Source organism: Saccostrea cucullata, unplaced genomic scaffold, assembly GCF_032062105.1.
Source record: "Saccostrea cucullata isolate Sc308-1 unplaced genomic scaffold, CSIRO_AGI_Scuc_v1 ctg588, whole genome shotgun sequence".
NCBI classification, from domain to species: Eukaryota; Metazoa; Mollusca; class Bivalvia; order Ostreida; family Ostreidae; genus Saccostrea; species Saccostrea cuccullata.
The window spans coordinates 167,796-188,392 of NW_026929611.1; the positions used below are offsets into that span (position 1 = coordinate 167,796).

Sequence of the window (20,597 nt, forward strand, 5' to 3'; positions counted from 1 at the left end):
CTTTAAAAATCTTCTTCTTGAGAACAACTGGGCCACAAAAGAAGAAACTTATTTGGAAGCTTCCCAAGGTAGTGTAGATTTAAATTGTTCAAAATCATTACCCCATGGAGCAAAGGTGAAACCAAAACAGGGAAACAGTTTTACATTGAAATATAAAAGAAAAATCTTAAAACCTTCACAGGAACCACTTTGTGTTAAAAGGTTAAACTTAGGTGAAACCTCTAGAGTTAGTCTAGATTCAATTGTTGGAATCGAGGCCCAAGGGGTAGGGGGAGTCCACAATAGGGAATCCAAGTACCAGTATTTCAACTCAAGGGGGAAAACCTGACAAAGAACAAAAGGCCAGAGTGACTCAGATGAACATGGGCTTTTGTTCCAGTAATTTGTCTTTTCAATGAGATTATGCATTTTGATAATCTGTTGGCATTTTATACATAATGATGTTTGAGCAAGAAACTTTTCTGTGGACATTTTGTGCATCCAAGATTGGAATATAAAACTAGTCATTTCTAACAAACATCACAATTTATTTCTGTAATATACAACTTAAAACAGTCAATGATTACAGCATATTTCATACTTCGACAAAGCAATATCCCGTTTCCTTCGACCATATCTGAAAAAAATATATATCACTTAGTAATTAAATTATTCTTGAAGCCTGTTTGTAAATTGTTTCTTTGTATAGAGATTTACCAAGCTGCAATTTATAGGTGCAAAAAAAAAAAAAAAAAAAAAACCCATGATATGCAAACACCCTTGTATACTGATTAGAAAATGTCGAGTAAAATACGACACCTTGGCTTGTGACAATTTCTTTTTGAATGTGATTAGTTATAAAGAATATTATCAATCAAAGCAACATCATAATAAATTAAAATAGATTTTGAAATAAGTTTCGGAATTCGATAAATATGACTGCAGTTACATGATAAAGTTAATGATTGGAGACAAATATAGGATGTAGAATAATGGTTTAAAGAAATCAACAAATAAAAAAAAAAGCTTACTTCATTAGCTGGTAGAACTTGCAGTCTACATTTCTACACATGGTTCGGTGGTTAAGATTTGCTAGCAATGATGGTAATGTTAAATCTGCTAAATATCTCTTGTGAATTCTGAAAAAAAAATCAACAATGGCTGGGTTTTTTAAAATTTTTTTTCCCTCCCTTTCTTTTAGTTTAATTTCGCTAAAACCTCTACATGTAGTACTTAAGTACTAACCTACCCCCCCCCCCCCGCTTCTGTTACCTTTACAATTTTAACTTTTTCGCCCAGTTACCATACTTGAAATACTTGAAATAATAAAGCATCCTAAGTGAAGTGAATTGTTCAAATTAATTAAGAATTTATATATCCTTCAGAGATGAGATAAGCAAAACCGGGAAAATTTGGATGAGGTTTTAAAAAAAAATCCTAAGAAAAATATCTAAAAATTCAATTGCCGTATTAAAGTGTTAAATTCCTGGCGCTCAAGCTTGGGAAAATATACAGAGATTTCAGTTTTAATTAAGCAGAAGATACAAAATTATTTGAAATCTGATAAAAAAAGGGCCACATTTTCTCAAGCTTTAGATCTCACAGATACAATCAACTGAATGGTGACTGAAAGGTCACTGAGTGGAAGAGCTGTGTCATATACATGAAGTCACAATTCAGTAACTTTTCAGTTCACTGAATGGCGAAGTTTCATCCTATGAATCTGTTGCTCTCTAAAAGAAAATAAATATTGGGGATGGACCCTCTTCTTTTTTTTTTTAGACTAGAGAGTTAAATTTCTCATAACAAACTGTATCACCCAAAGGAAACTAAATAAATACTAGTAAACATGAGAATGAAATTTTTCGAGCACACTGTCTCGCGTTATAACTAGAAAATACAGTTCTCGAGAATAAAAGGAGAATAGAAATGAGCAAAATGAGAAATATTTTAGATAAATGAATGAATATTCTTTTAAGATTTAAAAAGACCAATGTAAGGCAGATTGGTTTCTCATATTTCATGTAGAAAGGATATGATCGAAGTCATGATATGAATTCATCGCATATACACAATAAAAGATTACGTAGAAATGCACCGATTTTTTTTTTCCATAAAAAGGGTATATCTTGAAATTACTTTTGAAAAAAAGATTGTAATTAATCTTTTGTCAGATGAAACCTAACTCGGGAGAAGGGTGGGACCAAGCATAATTTTGTTTTGTAAACTTTCATACCATCCGACGCGTATGCATACAAAATCCTAAAATTGACTTTATCATATATCCCCAACTTCCAGGCCATACAAATTGAAACAAATTGTTTAACACTTTCCAGTGCTACTACAAGCAATATTATTTGTTTCAGTCAAAACAAAGAAATAATATGAAGAGAGGGAGAGACCCACATTTCCCCCCCCCCCCCCCCCCCCCATCGCACCATCTCAATTCTTGCCGTCAGTTGTGTAAAAAAAAAACATTCATTTTTCCGCTGGCCAGACGGGTCCGAGAAGTTGTGATTAGATCCCCCTTACCTGTTTTGATCATTAATGCCATCATGAGCGAATGTGTGAAAGACAAACATTGTCATAACCATCACAATACGTAGTCTCATGTCTTCAAAGACTACAACAAAAATAAGAATTTATTTTCTTTAACATGAATTGAAATATAAAATTTAATTTGATTTACTTAGGCCAGTTAGGTGCAAGTTTGTCTGCAAAAATGAAGAGATGACATGTACGTTTCCTTTGTATGAAATAGCTAATGAACGAATAGAACAAATCAATTGTTGTAACTTTATGTTAATGGTTTCAGATTAATGTTATGCACGTGGACGCATTTTTTTATTTCAAGATTTCTTACTTTTTGTCGTTGTACTCTTAAACATATACATCATTTTTTAAAATCATGGACACCTTTTAGTATTTAAGAATTAAACTTAATGTGGCAGACATATGTTTTGAACATATTTTATTGACAAACATGTCAAAGGGATTGAACATAAGTTCTTTAAACTTAGATTGTCCTCTCCCATACATAAAATATTAAAAGCCATACAATATATACAACTTTACGATAATATACATGAACGTAGAAGAACAAAAATCAAAGTACTGAAAGTACTGAAAAGCGGTTAGCATGCTTTCATCGAATATGTACAGTGTACAATAACAAAAAATGCATTGAATCATGATATTAAAGTAGGCATGCATATCTTTTTCCAGTGTCATCAGCGAAGAAGCAGACACACTGAATTTTGTAGTACTTAACTAAATAGTATAACCAATAACATCCCAGACTGATGTCACAAATGTTTGTTTCAAAATATCAACCTGAGATTTTCAGTTTGAAAGACAGGAAGTTCAATTTCATAAATTTCTCCCTAATTGTCTCCATTGGTGGCGTCCAAAAGTGCTCAGAACGAAAAAAAAATTATGTTGATGTTGCAAATTTAATTGGCTTTCATGCTCTATTGATTCTGAAATTAGGTAACTGTAAAGGCTACTATAGCAAACAACTCAAAAAGAAAATAAAATGATAATTCAAATTCTTTAGATTAATTGATTTGGAGTACTGTACATAGATCTTTAGCTGGCTAGTCTGAGAAAAACGGATGGACGAGCAGAGAATTAATTAATTTCAGAGAGCTTCAGTTTCGTAGGCTCACTGCAGGTCAGCAGGTGTGACCTGTCATTGGGGATGCTTACTTCTCCTAGGCACCGGAACTTTCAAGGATCCGTTTTTCTTTTGAGTCCGATCACTGTTCATTCTGTATTTTGATACAGATACTGAGTACATCTCTTTATTAATATTATGAACTATTTCTCTCACAGGAAGAAAGACAAGTAAACAAGATAATAACTTTTAAGAAATGTACATTATTGACTTTTCATACAATTAAATGTTCGAATAAGTAAATGGTATATGACAATTATTTAAAAAAGAGTCTTGCACGATATGTATAAACGAACATATACTGAGTATTCGGCAAATATTTTTCATGAAATATTATTAAAAAAAAAAAAAAACGTGTGAAAAGGAAAGTTGTTGTTTAATCCATCAATACTAGTATTTTAAAAATTCAAAGGTTCACTAAAAGTCAGTGTATAACAAACAATTTAATTGTCCATTGCAAGAATTACCTAGGTATCATTGTCACTTTCTTCAATATGTCGCATAAGCAATACATTGTTTTTTTTTTTTTTTTAGTTAAAACAAGTATGCGAATTTCTATCAATATGTCTGTAAGCATCTGTATTTTAATTTTTATTTCTTCTCAAAGGCTCAAAATGATAATTAACGAATTGGACAAATTCAAATTTAAAAAGTATTTTTACAACTTATACCTTGCATAGGAGTTTAGCAAACTTTCAAAAATAATCATTCATTAGATATAATTTTCAATTTAATTTTTCATGCCTCTTTTTTTCTGTGCATATTTTATATCGGCTGATTTTTAGAAAAGGATCGAATGCCGATTGAATTTTTTTCTCCAATTTTTTAAAATTAATTTTAGTATTTTCAGGCTCCCATTATTTTTTTTTTAAATAAAAATGTGATCGTTTAAAATCGTTTGTAATAATTAGACTGAGTACAGAATTTATCCCTGGAAACAAAGCTTCTATCATCTTTTAAATAATTTCAATTGAGAAAAAAAGGAGAAGAAAACAAACGTTTCATTATGGAAGTAATCCATAACTGTACAACTTACAGATGTATTCAGTATTTTTATATAAAGGTTTTCTTCGTGTACTAGTATTACTTAAGTTAATTAAAGGGATGCCTAAATATTTTGGAAAATGAAACTCGATCGAGAGATTCTCCGATGTTTTGCAGTCGGTAATAACCTTCAACCCCTTTAGCCAGTAATTAACCCGTCCTCCCTGTGCCCAGTAGCATAATTCGGTCAAATATTTATTGTTCATGAGGGGTGCCTTATAATTAATCACAGGCACCTGAATTTTTATCAGTAAGTCTCTAAATTAGCCAAATATCGAAACATTCTACCCCCTCTATATATAAATACGCAAGGTGTCCAACGCCATTTTGACCACCTGTTCGATTCAGGCTTCAATTTAACACATAAATCGGAAATGCCTACTGGTTTTCGTGTAACATTGGGTTCAAATATGATATTTCTCGCTATACATTTCTTTCTAAAGTTTAAATCTAACGCGTTGATAATGTTATCAGCTAAACTTCATGCTGACTTCGAATTTCGTCACAGGGCCCGATCGCCATCAGCTGATGTCACGGAAATTTAATCTCGACACCAAATGCTCCTATACATAAACTTTTTTTAATACAACAATTATAAATTTATTTCATTGACAAACAAAATCAGAAAAAAATTAAAAAACCGAAAGATTATGTTGTTTTGATAGTCTTGATTTTATTTAACATATGTTATATGTGTTAGAAACAAATCATAGGTACTAGGTAGAGGCTTTGTTGAAGTTTCCGTTGTCGATAGGTAGCGCCTTATGGAAGTTTCCGGTGTCGATAAAAATCGGACACATGCCATAAAGCGGTTAGCGAATAATAGCTATTATTGCCAAAAATATCAATTAATTTTGACATATGCAATTTAATTGTATAGTAAATAAAGACACACCTTCCCAAAAAGTAGAAAATAAAATTGTGGTCATACTAGTCCGAAAACCCACTAAGCCTTAAAGGGGAAAGAATATTATTCACCTTATTGCCTTAGCCTAAATCAAAATATAATATTTAATAAAAGAAAATGTTTTTCATCTGTTAAAGAAACAAATAAATCATTAAAGAAAAATATGAATGAATGAATAATTAAAAAAAATGAAAAAATCAAATTAAAAACTAATAACTGAACAAAACAAAAATCAAACAAACAAATAATAGAGAAAAGCGGATCTGATTTTCAAGCAAATAATTAAGCTGATTCCGGTAAGCAACTGAATATCTTAACATAAGAAAAAAATGATTTGTAGTTTCTCTAGTTTTCCTTACCTCTCACTTTGTTCTCTCGTAATCAAGAGTCCTATACTTGCAACATTTATACAGGGTAGATTGCTTATTGTATCATTTACAGATTTGAACCCAAGGACCTAATTACAGTCCCTACGTAACACGCCATGATTGGTTCGCGTTTTCCTTGATTTTGTCATTTCTTTGACGGACGTCATGCACAAATAAAGTGAACAAATTATATATTCCACTATAGTCAACTAACGAATTTGTCTTAATCAAGAAAATCTAACGAAATATTACGTAGTGTTACAATTGACGATATTTTGCCGATAAGACCACCCCCTTCTTTTAGCTATCGAATTCGTTTTTCAGCTCTAACGAGTTCTGGGGGACATTGATAAAATGGTCCTTAATGAAAAACCTCTGCAATACGATGTTATCGAAAGGGGATTACGCGAAGACAGCGCGGGAAATAAGGCGCTGAATTTTTTTCCAGAACGACAATGTCACAAAACAGATCAAAATAATTACAACCGATCAACACTTGATTACCTTTACTATATGGGAGAGGAACCAGGTTCAACCAATTCGTTGTCATAAAACGTTCAAGAAACACTTAATTCAAAGCCAACTACTAAAGTCTAAGACTTTCATATTTCCACTGACGTTTTGTTTGTGAAAGTTTGCGCTCAAATTTTTATTTCTCTGTTTTCGTGTAATTCTAGCACTTAATAAGGTTTTGTTATTATCCTTCAATTAATTTTAATGTCTTAATTTTTCGTGTGAATTTCTAAAGGAAAACCACAACCAACACTACGATTGATATGGTTTTTAGAATTATTTCTTCTTAAAATAAAGGTAAATTATTTTATCTTTAAATATATATCTTTGTCAATTTTTTTTGTCAATGCGAGCAACATGGATAAAATAAAATTTGAGCCTTCAAACATCAAACAGTTCTTAAACCTCAAAAAGTTAATTTTAGTTTGCTTGAAATATTTTTATCATAGCTCTCTACTTTAAACTTGCACAGTTTTAATCGGAGTGTGGTAGCACTTGAAAACAAATTATAAGACCTTATTAGCGACTAGATATTCAACGAATAAAAGCGGGAACTTTTCTTCCTACCTTGTGATAAGGGAATGCCTTATTGTACAAATTATCCTGTAAAGTGAAGTACTATCCCCCCTTTTTCCACAATGGCAAGAAGCAGTAAACAAAACGGAGTTCTGTTGCTTTGTAAGGTAAAGCAAAACTTTGTGCCTATGCCATGAATCAAGAACGCTACGATATTTAGCTGCAATTTTCTATTCAATGAATATATCTGATGCTGAGCTTTAAGACATTTTGTCTCGATCCAGGTCTATAAAACGAGGAATTGTTCTCATATTCCAGATTAGGTATTAATTATCGATTGTAAGAAACACATAACTGAACAATACGACACGATACTGCACTAAATTTTTACTTATAGCTGGCATTAATTGTCATTCAATTCTCTCTAGGGAAAATGAATTTGTTTACTTTATTCTTTAATGAACCAAGCAAGCAAACAGAAAAAAAATTGAATATATATAGTGTATTTTTTAAGAGGGGGGGGGGGTGTTCAAAAGTTTACACATGCTCCGATTTTTGAATCGCAATACCTGGACAACAATATCTGATAACAAACATTTAAAATAAGATACTGGTGATATAAAAATCGTAAATAAATAATAAAAACAAACAAACAATGGAACTCATGTAATTCTCCCATCACTCAATAAAGTTTATTAATCACATTTTTGTTTATTGATAACAATAACGCGTATCAAGCATACAAACCAGCAAACTGCCTTAATTCTAAGAAAATATTTCATGAATCTTCAAACAGAAACAAAACTATAAGGTGCAATTTTAATCAAAAAGAATATTTTGAAGAATAATATCAGCTATAGTAAAAATGAATTATGCAATGAATTGAAAATATATTTCAATGTGTAGGGGAAAAAAGGAAAATGGGAATTAATTTTGAATTTAACTAATTTGGTGTATCAAAAACACAGTTTATAAATATACTCTTAAAGAAGTAAACTACGAAAAATGGAGAGCAGAACACAATTTAATGAATTTTTTTTTTTTTTTTTTTTTTTACAAATTATTTCCATTAAAGAGCGTTTTTATATTCAATTGAAAAAAAAAGAAACCCTTACTTCTGACTGCTGGCGTTGTAATACGATCCCGGGTACTGTGAGGGCGTTGACACAATCAGAATAAATCGGGGAGGTTTACCTCACCATGGCCGGTAGAGGTCGATGTATTCGATAGCATCTCTGTAGGCCTTTCTATATCTGATATGGCAGCGGAGGGGCCATAATATTAATTAACGATCAATACGTCAGGTAATTTACTTAATTATTTATTGTTGGTGGTTACGTATATTATACAATTAAAGACTACATCTCCTAAATATGGACAAGTGTACTGCCATAACTCTACAGAAATTCTCTTTGTCATGTCTTTAGATCAACAATGAAAAAATCCGTTACAGCATGAATTTAAAGTCGAGCAATTATACTAGGACATTTGAAAAAAAAGTCAATCCCAACGTTCTTTAGATCTATCATTTCGTCACATTATTCTCACTATGACGTCAGATATATTGTGACGTCAAAGCTCTGTTTCGTTTTCTTCTGTGACGTTATGCAAAATAAGCCTTGTAGGGATGTTGTTTCCAAGCAACACCGTTTGTGCAAAATCGCGTTTGGAGCCGTTTTCAAAGAAAACAATTCAGTAAATGATGCATCGAGCATACCAGCCGTTGACACCAGCCAATAATATTTACTTGAGGCAAAGATGGGATCAGGAGTTCTACGAAGAACACAGGAAAAAGATTTCCTTGGGCAAGTATTGTAATCATTTTGCACGAATATTCTTAAAATATGGACTTCACCTTGTCGAATATTAAGATTTGGGCTAATATGCAGTTTATATTTCACGTGGATCTATCTAAGCGCGTTTGAGTTTAAGTGAGTTTAGTCAAAGTTTTCACAAAGTGATACAGAATAGAATAGAATTTATTTGCCAATCATGGTCCCACTTGGGGCAAAACATAGATACAAGGATAACTTGTAACACTCAAGAGGACAAGAAATGCATAAAAATACAGTAATACAGAACAAAAATGCTAGAATTTAAATCAATGTATGCCTGTAAACGTATTGTAAGACTCTAAACATTTATTCGCGAGTGAGAAATATCCGCGAGTTCTATGATCTCATTTTATTCGCGAATATTTCTCTAGACGCAAGTGAATGTAGTCTGCAATGTCTTAATCTATGTTGAATGTTGCTTCAATTGCAGATGAATTTTAAACTGGAGTATCGCGAATATTAAAGATGTCTAGTACTTGTAACTCATAACTTTATTATTCTTTCAGCCAAGTCGGTTATAGACAACAATCCACCAAAGACTTACATGCATCTTCACATCAAACTTAAGAAATTACAGGTAATGAAAACTATATGTTTATCAATAATTTACGGAAGCGTATTAGTGCCACGCAATTTTTTTTTTAAAGTTGGTAATTCCAACTTTAATCTTGGCTTTTCCAACTTTAAAGTTGGTAATTCCAACTTTAGATTTGGAAATTCCAACTTTGAAGTTGGTAATTCCAACTTTAATCTTGGCTTCTCCAACTTTAAAGTTGGTAAATCCAACTTTAAACTGGAAATTCCAACTTTAAACTTGGCTTTTCCAACTTTAAAGTTGGGTAAAGTTGGTAATTCCAACTTTAATCTTGGCTTTTCCAACTTTAAAGTTGGTAATTCCAACTTTAATCTTGGCTTTTCCATCTTTAAAGTTGGTAATTCCAACTTTAAAGTTGGAAATTCCAACTTTAAACTTGGCTTTTCCAACTTTAAAGTTGGTAATTCCAACTTTAAAGTTGGTAATTCCAACTTTAATCTTGGCTTTTCCAACTTTAAAGTTGGTAATTCCAACTTTAATCTTGGCTTTTCCAACTTTAAAGTTGGTAATTCCAACTTTAATCTTGGCTTTTCCATCTTTAAAGTTGGTAATTCCAACTTTAAAGTTGGAAATTCCAACTTTAAACTTGGCTTTTCCAACTTTAAAGTTGGTAATTCCAACTTTAAAGTTGGTAATTCCAACTTTAATCTTGGCTTTTCCAACTTTAAATTTGGAAATTCCAACTTTAATCTTGGCTTTTCCAACTTTAAAGTTGGAAATTCCAACTTTAATCTTGGCTTTTCCATCTTTAAAGTTGGTAATTCCAACTTTAAAGTTGGAAATTCCAACTTTAATCTTGGCTTTTCCAACTTTAAAGTTGGTAATTCCAACTTTAATCTTGGCTTTTCCAACTTTAAAGTTGGAAATTCCAACTTTAATCTTGGCTTTTCCATCTTTAAAGTTGGTAATTCCAACTTTAAAGTTGGAAATTCCAACTTTAATCTTGGCCTTTCCAACTTTAAAGTTGGTAATTCCAACTTTAATCTTGGCTTTTCCAACTTTAAAGTTGGTAATTCCAACTTTAAAGTTGGTTATTCCAACTTTAATCTTGGCTTTTCCAACTTTAAAGTTGGTAATTCCAACTTTAATCTTGGCTTTTCCAACTTTAAAGTTGGTAATTCCAACTTTAAAAGTTGGCTTTTCCAACTTTAATCTTGGCTTTTCCAACTTTAAAGTTGGTAATTCCAACTTTAAAAGTTGGCTTTTCCAACTTTAATCTTGGCTTTTCCAACTTTGACTTTTAACGTTAGAGGAAGGATTTTATTATCTATTTACTTATTAATTTTTTGCTTGTCAACATACTGAGTATTTCTGGCTGGGGTGCCCCCACCCCCCTCCCCCCTGAAAAAAAATCCTGGATCCGCGCTAGTACGGAATTGATACATTTAGTTATGTTGTATATAATTTAGCAGAAAATGTTTCATTTGATTAAATAAAATTTGATTACATTGATTATTTAATTGTTGTCTAATTCTTTCATGCAATACATATTAAATGACTAATATCTGTAATTGGTTAAGTTGAAATCCTGTCATGTACGGAATACTGTGTACATAATTTATATGAAGTTATTATCAATAGAAATACACAAGAGAACTTAAAGGAATATAAAGATTTCTAAGTTAAAGTTGGAAGTTTTATGTAAGGGCATAAGGAAGGTCAAGGTAAAAAAAAATAAAACGAACACAGATAAAAAGAGTTCAACAATTTATTTTAATGTGCTAATATCTATTTTCTATTAAGTGCCATAATATAACTCCACACAATCCCGTCCGCTCTTCTTACCTCCCCCCCCCCCCCCCCCCCCATTTCGACCCCTACCCCTACATTGCAATAATAAATTGCTAACAAATCTATTTCAATGTGTTATTTTCACTTTAATTAAGTTTGTGATACTTTAAAAAAAAATTAAAAAAAACTAAGAAAAGCGGGTAGAAAAGTCAAGATTAAAGTTGGAAAAGCCAAGATTAAAGTTGGAATTACCAACTTTAAAGCTGGAAAAGCCAAGATTAAAGTTGGAATTTCCAACTTTAAAGTTGGAAAAGCCAAGTTTTAAGTTGGAATTTCCAACATTAAAGTTGGAATTACCAACTTTAAAGTTGGAATTACCAACTTTAAAGTTGGAAAAATCAACTTTAAAGTTGGAATTACCAACTTTAAAGTTGGAATTACCAACTTTAAAGTTGGAAAAGCCAAGATTAAAGTTGGAATTTCCAACATTAAAGTTGGAATTACCAACTTTAAAGTTGGAAAAGCCAAGATTAAAGTTGGAAAAACCAACTTTAAAGTTGGAATTACCAACTTTAAAGTTGAAAAGCCAAGATTAAAGTTGGAATTACCAACTTTAAAGCTGGAAAAGCCAAGATTAAAGTTGGAATTTCCAACTTTAAAGTTGGAATTACCAACTTAAAAAAAAAATATTGCGTGGCACTAATACGCTTCCGTAATAATTCGTTAAAACAATTTAAATAATAATAGACAGACTTAATAAAATGCCTTGATGATTTTTATTTTCGTGACAGATGGAGGGCGAGAGACTAGCTATAGTGGAGCGAGACAATCGTATATTACTAGAGAAAATGGCGCACATCATGAGAACTGGCGGCAGAGTGGATAACCGGAAAGAGGATTATAAACAAAAAAGGTAGGGATCAAGGTTCACATCAAATCTACCACCCCCACCCCCACCCCTCGAATATATACACACAAAACGACCAAACAGTAGGGTGGAGGTACACCCTCCCGTACTAATAACGACCAACTAAGTAACGTAACATCCAACACTTTCAAAAGCATTAACAACAAATCATAAGGTTAAATAAACAAGCCAGTTAACAACAAAAACATTACTTTTAATCTGTAAAACAAACACTGCACAACAGTACGCAGTAGTACAATCACTCCCATGAAAACAATACAAGGAACTAGATAAAAATAATCTAATAAATGAAACCAAGACATGAGCGCCACTATAAATAAGTAAAGAAGGAACATACATGCACTATACATGAGCAACAGTACAATCAATCCCAAGAAAACAGTAATGGAAACACAACAAAATAGTTAAAATAAAGACCTAAAATGAAACCAACGAAACATCCATTGTGGACTAAAAAGAATGGAAACGGGAACACTATCAATATCACACAAATAGTTAAAAAAGACATGGTAAAAGGTATTTTTTATATAATGATTTACAGTCTCAATAAAACCAAGAGACAACGGGAACTTCTGAGAATCACCCATGAGAACTTTGCTATTCTGAAAAGATTAACGGCCAAGGAACCCCACTATCACCACATGCGATGGCAGGATGAATGGAATGTAAGAAATTTGAGTAATTATGTAATTCCTGACAAAATTAATCTATTGCAACGATACATTCTTATACCTTTGTATTTCTCATAACATATAGTTACTCAAAAAAAATGCTTGGACTAAACATTTAACAAGGTTATTTTTAATTTTTGGAAGTTAAAATTTGAATTTTTTTTTGACATGTAAGGTAGTACCGGGTATATTGACCATAGCGAAATTGGATACTGGAGTTAAATCTAACACTATTATGACGATGTTAATTTCAGATTAACCAAAGATATATGATGAACATTTCAAAGTTTCCTCACTATTGGAAGAATAAGCATCTTGTCCCATACGAGGTTCATAAAGAGAAAATAGCAGATGCTAACAGACGTATCAGAAATCGGGTAACTATTGTGCTATCAAATTCTGTTATATTGGTATAAACTCTAATTAATTGTTTCAACATTTGAAGCAGTAGAGTTTGTTCAATATTGTAAACTAAAATTAACTAAATATTAATACTCTCAAAATATACTACCTCTAAAACTTTCAAAAAAGTACAAACATTAGGTTGATAATGAATAGTGCCATATTTAAAGATTTTTGGTTATTTAGACCATAAAACCTCGTTGTTTGTAGCAAGAGCAACACGTAAACCACAAAGGATCTAGACCCGATGCCAGTGGATCTAAGGGGAGTGTTCCGATGTCTAATCATTCAGGATTACAAAGTCCTCAAATCTGTGTTCAGTCCCCCTCCTCCCCCCACGTGGAAGACTGCATCGTAAAAGAAAGTGGTTAAAAACTAGGACATCTTTTTTAAAAATCTCCTTTCAAGAAAGATAAATAATATGGAAGGATTTTTAAACATCAAAATAAAATAAAATTTTCATAGAAGGAAATTAATATTGACACATATCTTATAGGGTGCCAAATTTTTAAGCCATATTAAATTACATTATGTAAATTTAATCATAAAAAATATATAAAGAATAAACGAATTAACTCGAGTATTATTCATTTATTTCTCCCTTCAGTATCAAAAATCTGATACCAAATAGGTTTCCACTGTGGCACACAGTGGCATATGTTTTGTCCTATATATTGTACAGGTATATCACAGATAATGTACAGGATGTATATATACAATTATACATACATGTATATAAATGTTAATCAAAAATTAAAGACAACGCCTCCCTTCATGTTAATTTTTTTAAAAAAAATATGGACGAATGAAAATGCGATTATAGTGGAACTGTCTCTATTTATATGGAATCTGCATCCCCAAAGCTGCTTCATGTTCTCGAGCCTTCATCCGAAGTGAAGTAATACTTCCGGTGCGTTGAGACGAATCGGAAAATGGCGATCCATATCGACCAAAAATAGACATAGTAGCTGCATACGTCAGGGGATTCAGTCCATAAAACGGAAAAGTGGAAGGGAAGTAGGGTACGTGAGGTTTTGTAAGATTAAGAGGCATTGCTTCATCATCATCACTAACAGGTTCTTTTTTAGTTCCATCAAAAAGTTTTGGTAAATTTACCTATAATAATAAATAAGATATATACAAATTTTATAAGAACAATCGTACAAAAGCACTGTGTACATCTTCATGCAATATGCATAATCAACGCGATGATCGTCTCACCTGAAATGGCAGGGGTGACACGTCGCCCCGTAAGGTAGAGGTTTTAGGGGCGGGTACGTAATGGACTTCCTTTAAGTCTTGTAGACCCCCAAAGTTACCAAGTTTTTCATATTTCCTCCACTTAGCCCTTCTGTTTTGAAACCAGATCTGAATAACAAAAGAAAAATCCGAACAATTCCAACATTACTTATCTATCTTTCACATTGGAAAAGGAATTTTTCGTAAAAAAAATTCAATTTCATTTTAAACTATAAAAAGTTGCCGACAAACTTTTGTTCTGACCTGAACCCTGGCCTCTGGGAGGCCCGTTTTCTGCGACAGTTCCTCTCTGGCATTAACATCCGGATAATGTGTGACACGGAAAACATTTTCCAGGCATTTTAGCTGATCAGCAGTAAAAGTAGTCCGGAACCTCCGCTTCTTATGAGAATCCATGCTAACATCCGGTTCTGGTGAACTTGATTTCCTTTTGAGTGCTGACTCGGAGATTGAAAACGAGTCTGGGGTTCTACGGGAGAATTTTGGGGATACTGGTGGTGATGTGGTCACTTCCGGTTCCATTTTCTCTGCAAGAAAATTTTATGCTTATATAAATCCAAAGAGAAGCTTAAATTTATAAAGTAAAATTATGTCACTATAATCAGTGATTCCCAGCAGTGATTATTTATTTATGATAGAGATTAGGAATTATTGCCTCTCCATCTAACCGACCATAGGAAGAAAACACGTGTGCATTTCTGCAATTTAATCACACTAATTAAAGGGATAAAAGTTTTATGGAATAAAGGAATGTCATTGAATTGCTATTGAATATGCCAATACCAACTTTGAAGAACCCTTCCTTAAATTTAGAGATAGCAATTTTGATCAAATTGATCTCGCACCTACTCGAAAAATGACAGTGCTTAGGAAACCGTATGGTACGGTTCAAAGACGAATTTATGCGGCGATCAAAATCCTTTCCTCGCAACCACTGAGACGATGTTTACTGAGTTGAAAATAAATACCTTGTCGGTTAAGAAATATTGCAACAATGGCTTTTGAAGCTGCAATGATATCTCGGGTGATTTACAGGTTATTTAGACAACAGCGACAGAAACAGAATTGCACATTATGTATTCTTAATTCTATAGTCAGCAGAGCGTTCGTCTTCTGCATTTGGTATCTTGTTCTACATGATGACGTCATGAAAAATTCTCCTTCCTTAAAAACATTACTTTCAAATAGTTTTACTCTCAAAGTAATTTCAATACATTTTTTGAATTCATGAATAATTTAGATTGAAACGTACAGTTCCAATAAACTTTGGAAGTAGCAGCATGTGTAAAATAAAGTTTCCCAAATCATAATTATTCTGCATTGAATATATTATCCCTTTTCAGCAATCTTTCATAGCCAACAGATGAGTAGATTCAATTAAATGGATTTCAAAGGTCGCTCATTCAAGCTAATTTAATGTAAAGACAATACAGTAGATGTCATCCTAAGTCATTCTTCATCTCCATTTTGCAATCAGTTCTCTTTAAAGCCTTCGGAAATAACAAAATTCAAACATATATATTGCTCTTATCTCTTATCACTGTAGTAAAACGATTATATTTTGGTCCAATACTTCAAATATCATTGAAATTGCAATGATGACAATTTGGTGCTGTAAAATATATTAGAATGAGAGTATCGGGGTCAGATGGACATCCTCGAATTGACTTGTTAAAAGTCCCTGTCTTCTCGTGACTTTGAAGACTTGATAATTTATGGACCATTCTTCCTTTCCTGGCTTGAGAAAAAGCACATTTTCTTAAAATCTTTTATTTGAAATCTCTTTAAAGAGGATTAGAACAAAACCCATTCTTATTAAACTTTTTTGAACCATGTTTGATTAAATTAACACTTTAAATCCTCAATTACCCAATAAAAGGGATTTCTGTTTGATATCTTCGTCTGAACAAACGCGAGCTTCAATTTTAAACGACATAAATTACAATTTTGCAAACACGTTCATGGAGTTTCTTCTTGTACCTGCTTGTGATAGGGTCAACTGTAATTTATAATTTTGATAAGAATTTTCAGAGCTGTTTTTTACGAGAATGAATCAAATTTTTAAAAAAGTGCAACGATGTAATTTCTACAGAACTGACAGTTCACTGTGTGTTGTTACCAAACATGATAGCAAGGGATATTTTTTAGATTTAGAATTTGAATGTATCTTTTCGGAGATTTAATAACATGTTATGTACATTTTGTGGTATTGTAATATTTTCTTTGAAACCATTGTTTATATCAAAATGAATTTTGGAATTGCTCAAAACATCACAATTATAAATTAAAAAAAAAGATACGGCAAATTTCCGATATAAACTTAATCATTTAGGATAGTGTCAATTTAGAATTTTCTCCAAAGATATTGGTTTGTTTCAACTTTATGGTGGGAATGTAACAGACTGTTGGCTAATTGGTCACGAACAAAATGCGATGAAGTTAATTTATCAATACAATAATGGGGAAAAATCAATTGTTGACCCGTCGTCAATTTAGGGTCATAAATAAACTTAAAATGTTATTTGTTAAATTTCAAAAAAAAAAGATAAAAAATAAATTAATAAAATTAAAATGAAAATAATAGATTAAAAAAAATCAGTGATAATTAAAAAGTTAAAGAGATGATGATATGTAAAAAACACGCATTATACATGTATAACACTGCTGCAAGAGAATGAAACTATTAGTAATAATTATTTTAAAAATCTTAAATAATTTACAGTAAGAAAGCAGTTCATTAAATAAAAAAAACAAAACATTTTTTCAAAATGTCGATTCTGTTTTTTTTATTTAATGAGAACAAGAATTAGGTCAAAAATTTTTTGGTAAATTGAATAAACTTGATTAAACAAAACTCAAACTCAATAAAAAAAGTAAGAAATACACAATAAAAATAATAAAATAAATACTATCATAGATGTAAAAAAAATTAATGTACAAATAAATAAATATTAAAAAATGAAATATATTATTATAATCATACATTTCATAAAACGTACTGAAAGGGTGAATTATTTGCAAAATCTTAATAAATGAAAGCATATTTCTTAAAGTTGCTCTTTTGTTTTCATCTATTCCAAATAAAAAAAATCAGCCTGTGATAAGGAAGAATTGATGTGCACTATTTACTCTTGTTGAATAATTTAGTGGAATTGAAGTGATCTCTAAACTGTAGAGACACAGCCATAAAAAAAACAAATGACGAAGTTACCTGTATCATCCGCTTCTGAAATTTTGGTTCGGTTTTCAGTTTGTATCAGGTTCTCATAATCTTCCAGTCTTGACGATTCGCATCTCAAAATTGCATCAATGGAGTGAAGCGTCATCCGACGTGCAGAAGTAGCTTTACCTTCATCATTCACATCTGTCAACATTTTTGTTATATTCTACGAATGTTTTTTTTTTTTACTGATTTGATGAAAATAAAAATTTACACTAAACCAACCCGGAGTGCTCCGAGAACGAGAGAGATTAAAGGATGTGTCAATGTTCATGTATCGATTGTTTAAATATGATAATAGAAAGGGCCATAAATCTCCCCCTTGTCAACTCCCTCGGCTTTTAACATTTCTTGCATTGGTCGATTGAAGTAGTTTAATCACTGGAAATACGTGATTGACACAAAATATTCTCTTCCGAATTGGTTACAGGTAAAACGAAATCGGTAAGTCTGAACTTTTAAGGAAATGTAAAAACTTCAATGCATAAAATCTTTAACAGCTTTACTTTGTGCTGAAGTTTCGCTTTCATAACATCTATTTAATAAAGAATATTAAATAAATCAGGCTTTATTTTGTATTAACTAATTTTTTTTAAAATTTTCAATTCATATTTCCTATTTTATTACTCTATCATTGGAAAAAGAAATATAATAGATAGCAAGGGGTATTTTCAAAGATAACCTTAATTAACTATTAAACCAAGAAATATTTTTTAGCTTCAGATCATAGTTCTTCTACTCTTGGTGCAATAAAGCTAATAAAAAATTCAACCATCTGATTAAAACAAAACTGCATTTATCCAATTTCTTTCATTTTTTAATGCTATTTCTTAAAACCAAGCAATGGTTGTACAAGTATAAATATTCATGCGCGTTTTTGATTTTTTCTCTCTCTCCCAGTCCTACTTTCTCTTACCCATTATCTTTATTCCACCTTTAAATCCATTCATTTTGCAGATGTTTGCCGGTGCATTCCTCAAACACTAAAATTAATTTCATTTTTGATAAATTTGACTTCAGCTTTTTATAATATCCAGTTAATGTATTTCTCATTTTTCATAACCCAGTCAAGAAAATTTTACAGGATATGTTTTGAAAAGTTATAATAAATCTATTTTGAAATGTTTTATTCGAGTGCGAGAAATATCGTTAATTTCGCGATTTAATTTTACTTGCCAATATTTTTTGGTCACATAGCTTAATGCTGAAAATTTCCAAAGTTGCGAAAGTTTATCGCCAAAGTTACAAAACGATCACAAAAAAAGCCCACAATATCAAAAGTTAAAAAATACGATGGACGACTAAAGTACTACAGTGATGACATCCACTAAAAAAGGGTATAGGTATATTTATTGCGCTAAAATATGCGCTGTTACTTGGTGTTTTTTTTTAAATCTCAGAATATTTCTGACTTCATGTTTTTAACATATTCTTTTACTACTTCCTCAACAAACATTCCCTACAGAATTTACAAATCAGGTACGATCGACCGCATTGTCTTGCAATGTAAAATTGCAGTATCAATTTGAAATTTCGATGTTCTCCTTTTTAGGTTTAATATGGATATTAGCTACGGTTATGGGGAAGGTTTTGTTGTGGAAGTATAGAAAAAGAATATTTTAGGAAAACATGGTTAGTAATATTTTGATATGGAAGCTGAAATATACAGAGAAAAATATATCGAGAAATAGCGCGCATTTAAATCATTATACACTTTTTTTTAGTTGGTGGCACTGTAGCTCTCTATTAGGCTATACCCATCCCAAATTTTCAGACCACCGAGCTCCAGATCTGTAGCAATTTTCTCTCATGTATTTGAACTATATGCATACATGTATATGTTTTTCAAACCATAAGATCATAATATCAAGTTGCAACACAGAAAGGGTTCATTCTTAAATTTCATTAGATTGATTAGGCATTAAATGTACAAGAACAGATTCTGTATCCTCAAATTCATCCTTCATTGTTCTTAGAGTGATTAGAATATTAGAGGTAGAATTATAACAAACCGAGGGATTCAATATGACTGCTTCCTCTGTATATTCTTAACTTGTTAATTAGAAATTGTACATGGCACCAACATCATATGGTTAACCAAAGACATTAAGTATAAAATTCTTCTTGAAGGCCACAAACGCGATTTCAAGATATTTTTAATGCGGTTAGAAGAAAAAAACAAACATTCCAAAAAAGACAAGTTTTCATAATCTGAATTTTGATAAGAACCGTGACCATGTTATTTACTTTAAAAACAAGAAAACTAATTTGAAACAAATAAAACTGCAAGAAGACCTATCCTTCCTTTAACTTGATTTTTCTCTTTGTTTTATTTTCTCCATAAATCAGATTTAGCAGATTGGTATATAAAAGATTAAACATCGCCATATATTTGCCATCACAAGCATTTATTTTCACTCGAAACGCTCTCCCGTCTCGCAATGTTCTAGCACAAAATGGCTACTTCAGAAAGTTAATACACACTTAAATTTAGAGCAATTTAGCCGTAATTCTGCCGTTATTCCTACACTTTATCTACGGTACAGAAAACTCAATAGACCTTGTATGTTGAACAAATATTCCCCCGGGGTAATTTATGGGGTATATTTTGAAAGTCAATGGGGATATATAGGCGTTTGTCTAACTTTCATATATATTCATTAAACAAGTATTTGGCTCGATTACGACCAATTGAAGACGGGCATTTATGGCTTGTAGATAGCAAACGTGTTTTAATTCCCGATAAAGAGCGTATTTGTTTTCGTTTAAGGGTGCGAATGGTGGTTCTAAATTTGAGCAAAGGTGTGAACAGAAAAAAGTAGATATTTGCCAAAATCTTGAAATGTAAGTTTTACCAGTAATTTACAGCCTTTGGATTTCAATGATCTCCAGGTGCTAAAAGATCAAACTAGGTGCGACAATTTTACTTACTTTCATCTGTCCATAAGTTCT

At 31.7% G+C, this 20,597-nt stretch overlaps 2 protein-coding genes and 1 long non-coding RNA gene across 4 annotated transcripts; 1 reads left to right on the forward strand and 2 right to left on the reverse strand.

Moving 5' to 3' along the window:
• Positions 1-264: 264 nt before the first annotated feature.
• LOC134281414 (uncharacterized) lies at positions 265-8,496 on the reverse strand. Of its 2 annotated transcripts, none has more exons than XR_009995086.1 (4): positions 8,119-8,496; positions 2,512-2,602; positions 1,011-1,118; positions 265-616 (listed from the first exon to the last, which is right to left on the reverse strand). It is a non-coding gene; the product is annotated as an uncharacterized LOC134281414 (long non-coding RNA). The 2 variants fall into 2 exon arrangements; XR_009995087.1 differs by lacking the exon at positions 8,119-8,496 and adding an exon at positions 5,966-6,087.
• A 109-nt stretch (positions 8,497-8,605) lies between these two features.
• LOC134281416 (sperm axonemal maintenance protein CFAP97D1-like) lies at positions 8,606-13,745 on the forward strand. Its single transcript, XM_062763882.1, has 6 exons — positions 8,606-8,808; positions 9,345-9,415; positions 11,956-12,077; positions 12,634-12,757; positions 13,018-13,140; positions 13,376-13,745. The coding sequence occupies exons 1-6, from the start codon at positions 8,703-8,705 to the stop codon at positions 13,535-13,537; spliced, it is 708 nt and encodes a 235-aa protein (XP_062619866.1). The 5' UTR covers positions 8,606-8,702; the 3' UTR covers positions 13,538-13,745.
• On the reverse strand, positions 13,742-17,869 carry LOC134281415 (dorsal root ganglia homeobox protein-like). Its single transcript, XM_062763881.1, has 4 exons — positions 17,637-17,869; positions 14,669-14,952; positions 14,387-14,533; positions 13,742-14,281 (listed from the first exon to the last, which is right to left on the reverse strand). The coding sequence occupies exons 1-4, from the start codon at positions 17,797-17,799 to the stop codon at positions 14,000-14,002; spliced, it is 876 nt and encodes a 291-aa protein (XP_062619865.1). The 5' UTR covers positions 17,800-17,869; the 3' UTR covers positions 13,742-13,999.
• Between the last annotated feature and the right edge of the window lie 2,728 nt (positions 17,870-20,597).